Source organism: Pygocentrus nattereri, chromosome 4, assembly GCF_015220715.1.
Source record: "Pygocentrus nattereri isolate fPygNat1 chromosome 4, fPygNat1.pri, whole genome shotgun sequence".
NCBI classification, from domain to species: domain Eukaryota; kingdom Metazoa; phylum Chordata; class Actinopteri; order Characiformes; family Serrasalmidae; genus Pygocentrus; species Pygocentrus nattereri.
In genome coordinates, this window is record NC_051214.1 from 2,797,552 (window position 1) to 2,805,051 (window position 7,500).

General features: G+C 37.3%; 1 protein-coding gene across 6 annotated transcripts in view; it reads left to right on the plus strand.

Moving 5' to 3' along the window:
* The window catches only part of l3mbtl3 (L3MBTL histone methyl-lysine binding protein 3), a 79,002-nt gene that overhangs the window by 2,445 nt on the left and 69,057 nt on the right, over window positions 1–7,500 (plus strand). For all 6 annotated transcript variants that reach the window (XM_037537844.1, XM_037537843.1, XM_037537842.1 and 3 more), the window contains exon 2: window positions 217–332. In XM_037537844.1, the coding sequence (XP_037393741.1) occupies window positions 231–332 (102 nt within the window). In that variant the 5' untranslated portion in view covers window positions 217–230. The remainder of the gene's footprint in view (window positions 1–216; window positions 333–7,500) is intronic.

Below are 7,500 nucleotides of genomic sequence, written 5' to 3' on the forward strand. Positions count from 1 at the left end.
GCAATCCTGATTGGACCGTTTTCAGATTTGGGATTTTAACCCAAGCCTGAAATAAGGCTATTCCCTAATTATTCCCTTGAGTTTAAAGGCCTCAAGCATGAAGATAATATTACATAAAAGTGAACCGAAGAGTGGACGGTACTATTTATAAGCCGAAATAGCTTTGTAAGTCGTTGACCACAACTGCAAGTAGCTGTTTGCGTGTGTGTGTTTCAGACGGGTGGTCTGCCATGGAGGAGTCGGCCCCCAGCACGGCGGGGCCTGAGTTTGACGTGTACGGAGCGATGGAGTGGAAAGACGGAGTGGGGACCCTCCCCGGCAGCCAGCTGAAGGTCAGGACATCCCAGCTGCTATTATCGCTATTATCATATCGCTGCTGTCGGAACAAAACCTCGTAGCTCCAAAACGGGAACTTTCCAGGAGAAGGAAAAAACACGCTCTACTTTTAATGGAAGTCAATGGAACCAGACGTCTTTCCAAGTCATTTTAAGCCGTTTGTTTTAGTCCATTCATCATAAAATTTACACATAATATGAAGGATAACAGGCTTTTCCAAAATACGTCAAAAAATGAAAAACGGCCAAAAAAATGGAGATGCAAGGTTTTGTTCCGACAGCGGCGATGTAGTTATCGTCCCTTTAATTATTAATATAGTTATTATTATTCATCACAACATTGAGGGAAAGCGTATCGGAACGACAAATCTTGATCTGATATTTGATTGATGGGATTCATTGTGGTATGATTGAGGATTTAATTTTATTGAAATCCTTAATTATTATTTCTTTTCATCTTTAATGTTTCTGAATTGTCCTTTTTGAAAGCCAGTAAAGTGGCGTAGGCAACATATCATCGCTGTCAGAGCAGAACCTTCTCCGTATCTCCGCCTTGTCTCGTTCTTCATTTGAATTTTTGCACGTTACTCGAAAATGCCGGCTGCCGTTTCGGTTGTTTCGCATATTTATGATGAACAGATCAACAGAAGTGGCCCAAAGTGACATCAGCTAAAATCTTATTACATTAACTTACATTAAATTTTGTTGTAGTATATTGGATCATGACAAGTTCCAGCTTATTTCATAGCGTTCTAGACTAATGTATGTTGTAGTATATTGGATCATGACGAGTTCCAGCTTATTTCATAGCGTTCTAGACTAATGTATGTTGTAGTATATTGGATCATGACAAGTTCCAGCTTATTTCATAGCGTTCTAGACTAATGTATGTTGTAGTATATTGGATCATGACGAGTTCCAGCTTATTTCATAGCGTTCTAGACTAATGTATGTTGTAGTATATTGGATCATGACGAGTTCCAGCTTATTTCATAGCGTTCTAGACTAATGTATGTTGTAGTATATTGGATCATGACAAGTTCCAGCTTATTTCATAGCGTTCTAGACTAATGTATGTTGTAGTATATTGGATCATGACGAGTTCCAGCTTATTTCATAGCGTTCTAGACTAATGTATGTTGTAGTATATTGGATCATGACGAGTTCCAGCTTATTTCATAGCGTTCTAGACTAATGTATGTTGTAGTATATTGGATCATGACGAGTTCCAGCTTATTTCATAGCGTTCTAGACTAATGTATGTTGTAGTATATTGGATCATGACGAGTTCCAGCTTATTTCATAGCGTTCTAGACTAATGTATGTTGTAGTATATTGGATCATGACGAGTTCCAGCTTATTTCATAGCGTTCTAGACTAATGTATGTTGTAGTATATTGGATCATGACGAGTTCCAGCTTATTTCATAGCGTTCTAGACTAATGTATGTTGTATATTGGATCATGACAAGTTCCAGCTTATTTCATAGCGTTCTAGACTAATGTATGTTGTAGTATATTGGATCATGACGAGTTCCAGCTTATTTCATAGCGTTCTAGACTAATGTATGTTGTAGTATATTGGATCATGACGAGTTCCAGCTTATTTCATAGCGTTCTAGACTAATGTATGTTGTAGTATATTGGATCATGACGAGTTCCAGCTTATTTCATAGCGTTCTAGACTAATGTATGTTGTAGTATATTGGATCATGACGAGTTCCAGCTTATTTCATAGCGTTCTAGACTAATGTATGTTGTAGTATATTGGATCATGACGAGTTCCAGCTTATTTCATAGCGTTCTAGACTAATGTATGTTGTATATTGGATCATGACAAGTTCCAGCTTATTTCATAGCGTTCTAGACTAATGTATGTTGTAGTATATTGGATCATGACGAGTTCCAGCTTATTTCATAGCGTTCTAGACTAATGTATGTTGTAGTATATTGGATCATGACGAGTTCCAGCTTATTTCATAGCGTTCTAGACTAATGTATGTTGTAGTATATTGGATCATGACGAGTTCCAGCTTATTTCATAGCGTTCTAGACTAATGTATGTTGTAGTATATTGGATCATGACGAGTTCCAGCTTATTTCATAGGGTTCTAGACTAATGTATGTTGTATATTGGATCATGACGAGTTCCAGCTTATTTCATAGCGTTCTAGACTAATGTATGTTGTAGTATATTGGATCATGACGAGTTCCAGCTTATTTCATAGCGTTCTAGACTAATGTATGTTGTAGTATATTGGATCATGACGAGTTCCAGCTTATTTCATAGCGTTCTAGACTAATGTATGTTGTAGTATATTGGATCATGACGAGTTCCAGCTTATTTCATAGCGTTCTAGACTAATGTATGTTGTAGTATATTGGATCATGACGAGTTCCAGCTTATTTCATAGGGTTCTAGACTAATGTATGTTGTATATTGGATCATGACGAGTTCCAGCTTATTTCATAGCGTTCTAGACTAATGTATGTTGTAGTATATTGGATCATGATGAGTTCCAGCTTATTTCATAGGGTTCTAGACTAATGTATGTTGTATATTGGATCATGACGAGTTCCAGCTTATTTCATAGGGTTCTAGACTAATGTATGTTGTAGTATATTGGATCATGACGAGTTCCAGCTTATTTCATAGCGTTCTAGACTAATGTATGTTGTAGTATATTGGATCATGACGAGTTCCAGCTTATTTCATAGCGTTCTAGACTAATGTATGTTGTATATTGGATCATGACAAGTTCCAGCTTATTTCATAGCGTTCTAGACTAATGTATGTTGTAGTATATTGGATCATGACGAGTTCCAGCTTATTTCATAGCGTTCTAGACTAATGTATGTTGTAGTATATTGGATCATGACGAGTTCCAGCTTATTTCATAGCGTTCTAGACTAATGTATGTTGTAGTATATTGGATCATGACGAGTTCCAGCTTATTTCATAGCGTTCTAGACTAATGTATGTTGTAGTATATTGGATCATGACGAGTTCCAGCTTATTTCATAGGGTTCTAGACTAATGTATGTTGTATATTGGATCATGACGAGTTCCAGCTTATTTCATAGCGTTCTAGACTAATGTATGTTGTAGTATATTGGATCATGATGAGTTCCAGCTTATTTCATAGGGTTCTAGACTAATGTATGTTGTATATTGGATCATGACAAGTTCCAGCTTATTTCATAGCGTTCTAGACTAATGTATGTTGTAGTATATTGGATCATGACGAGTTCCAGCTTATTTCATAGCGTTCTAGACTAATGTATGTTGTAGTATATTGGATCATGACGAGTTCCAGCTTATTTCATAGCGTTCTAGACTAATGTATGTTGTAGTATATTGGATCATGACGAGTTCCAGCTTATTTCATAGCGTTCTAGACTAATGTATGTTGTAGTATATTGGATCATGACGAGTTCCAGCTTATTTCATAGCGTTCTAGACTAATGTATGTTGTAGTATATTGGATCATGACGAGTTCCAGCTTATTTCATAGCGTTCTAGACTAATGTATGTTGTATATTGGATCATGACAAGTTCCAGCTTATTTCATAGCGTTCTAGACTAATGTATGTTGTAGTATATTGGATCATGACGAGTTCCAGCTTATTTCATAGCGTTCTAGACTAATGTATGTTGTAGTATATTGGATCATGACGAGTTCCAGCTTATTTCATAGCGTTCTAGACTAATGTATGTTGTAGTATATTGGATCATGACGAGTTCCAGCTTATTTCATAGCGTTCTAGACTAATGTATGTTGTAGTATATTGGATCATGACGAGTTCCAGCTTATTTCATAGGGTTCTAGACTAATGTATGTTGTATATTGGATCATGACGAGTTCCAGCTTATTTCATAGCGTTCTAGACTAATGTATGTTGTAGTATATTGGATCATGACGAGTTCCAGCTTATTTCATAGCGTTCTAGACTAATGTATGTTGTAGTATATTGGATCATGACGAGTTCCAGCTTATTTCATAGCGTTCTAGACTAATGTATGTTGTAGTATATTGGATCATGACGAGTTCCAGCTTATTTCATAGCGTTCTAGACTAATGTATGTTGTAGTATATTGGATCATGACGAGTTCCAGCTTATTTCATAGCGTTCTAGACTAATGTATGTTGTAGTATATTGGATCATGACAAGTTCCAGCTTATTTCATAGCGTTCTAGACTAATGTATGTTGTAGTATATTGGATCATGACGAGTTCCAGCTTATTTCATAGCGTTCTAGACTAATGTATGTTGTAGTATATTGGATCATGACGAGTTCCAGCTTATTTCATAGCGTTCTAGACTAATGTATGTTGTAGTATATTGGATCATGACGAGTTCCAGCTTATTTCATAGCGTTCTAGACTAATGTATGTTGTAGTATATTGGATCATGACGAGTTCCAGCTTATTTCATAGCGTTCTAGACTAATGTATGTTGTAGTATATTGGATCATGACGAGTTCCAGCTTATTTCATAGCGTTCTAGACTAATGTATGTTGTAGTATATTGGATCATGACGAGTTCCAGCTTATTTCATAGCGTTCTAGACTAATGTATGTTGTATATTGGATCATGACAAGTTCCAGCTTATTTCATAGCGTTCTAGACTAATGTATGTTGTAGTATATTGGATCATGACGAGTTCCAGCTTATTTCATAGCGTTCTAGACTAATGTATGTTGTAGTATATTGGATCATGACGAGTTCCAGCTTATTTCATAGCGTTCTAGACTAATGTATGTTGTAGTATATTGGATCATGACGAGTTCCAGCTTATTTCATAGCGTTCTAGACTAATGTATGTTGTAGTATATTGGATCATGACGAGTTCCAGCTTATTTCATAGCGTTCTAGACTAATGTATGTTGTAGTATATTGGATCATGACGAGTTCCAGCTTATTTCATAGCGTTCTAGACTAATGTATGTTGTATATTGGATCATGACAAGTTCCAGCTTATTTCATAGCGTTCTAGACTAATGTATGTTGTAGTATATTGGATCATGACGAGTTCCAGCTTATTTCATAGCGTTCTAGACTAATGTATGTTGTAGTATATTGGATCATGACGAGTTCCAGCTTATTTCATAGCGTTCTAGACTAATGTATGTTGTAGTATATTGGATCATGACGAGTTCCAGCTTATTTCATAGCGTTCTAGACTAATGTATGTTGTAGTATATTGGATCATGACGAGTTCCAGCTTATTTCATAGGGTTCTAGACTAATGTATGTTGTATATTGGATCATGACGAGTTCCAGCTTATTTCATAGCGTTCTAGACTAATGTATGTTGTAGTATATTGGATCATGACGAGTTCCAGCTTATTTCATAGCGTTCTAGACTAATGTATGTTGTAGTATATTGGATCATGACGAGTTCCAGCTTATTTCATAGCGTTCTAGACTAATGTATGTTGTAGTATATTGGATCATGACGAGTTCCAGCTTATTTCATAGCGTTCTAGACTAATGTATGTTGTAGTATATTGGATCATGACGAGTTCCAGCTTATTTCATAGGGTTCTAGACTAATGTATGTTGTATATTGGATCATGACGAGTTCCAGCTTATTTCATAGCGTTCTAGACTAATGTATGTTGTAGTATATTGGATCATGATGAGTTCCAGCTTATTTCATAGGGTTCTAGACTAATGTATGTTGTATATTGGATCATGACGAGTTCCAGCTTATTTCATAGGGTTCTAGACTAATGTATGTTGTAGTATATTGGATCATGACGAGTTCCAGCTTATTTCATAGCGTTCTAGACTAATGTATGTTGTAGTATATTGGATCATGACGAGTTCCAGCTTATTTCATAGCGTTCTAGACTAATGTATGTTGTATATTGGATCATGACAAGTTCCAGCTTATTTCATAGCGTTCTAGACTAATGTATGTTGTAGTATATTGGATCATGACGAGTTCCAGCTTATTTCATAGCGTTCTAGACTAATGCTGGGGTAACACATTTAACTCAGAAAACATTCAATGTAGTCGTAATAAACCGTTAAACGGGACAGAACTAATTAAAAAACCCTTTTCTGAGTGCCGGGTTCTTCCGATTTACAGTCAGAACGGCTGTTAAGCACAAGATATTACATTTTCAGAAGATATTTCTGAGATTATAAAATAATCTTCACGTGAAAAAAAACACCATGAGTTTCCAAAACTGGATTTCAAACTTAACCAGAGAAAAGGTGCCTCCTAACAACCACCTGGAAGAGCCGGTAGCCCCCAAAACTGCCCCCATCAGATAAACAGCACTGAAAGCTTTGATCTCAGAGAGAGAGGAGAAGATCAAGCTGCTTCAGATCTGAAAACATCCACAGGTGCTTCTGTCCATCCTTCCACTGTGAGAAGACCACTCAGCGCTGTGGGTCTGAAAGGACGTGTAGCTGATCAAGAAGAACCTCACTGAGAAAAGGAGACGGACACATCAAACAAAGAAGCTGGATGGACTGACCGCCCCAGAGTCCAGACCTCAGCACCACTGAATGGGATTGATTAGTTCAGAAAATGAACCAGCTTCTCAGACTGAGCTTCAGAGGCGTGTCTGCAGGTTCTCTGAGGAGCTGGAAGTGAGGCTCCTGAGAAGAACGGAAGCTGGAATGAAGGGAACGAGACTCACTGACCCTCAGACAGCTGAGATTAGCTGTTTAGGCTGTTTTGGCTGGTAATTAAACGGATGAAAGGAGGAATGCTGTATATATGAGGTATATGATATGTCCGTTCATTGGCTGGAACACTGTGGGCTCTCACTGGACCCTGGTGATGAAAACTGGAAACTGCGTTCACTCCGTTTTCAGGTTTTTTGCATTTTGCATGGCATGATTGAAATAATGTTACTGAAAATGATACAAAGATTCTGATGAAGCTTATTTTGCCCACTCATACAGCCACAGCGATGGCAACGTGCACTGCTTTCTGAATGAAAACGACCGTCTTTAGGCTCAAATTCAACAAATGAGACACACTTGCGCTGAATTATGTTAGTGGTTTGACATAAGAGGGCAGACGTTCACACACAGCTCGGAAGAAACCTCGTATCTCCGTTTTTCTCATTTGACATAATCTGAAAAGGCCTGATGTTCTTTACACTGGGTGTAAATTTCATGATGAATGGACCAAAAGAACC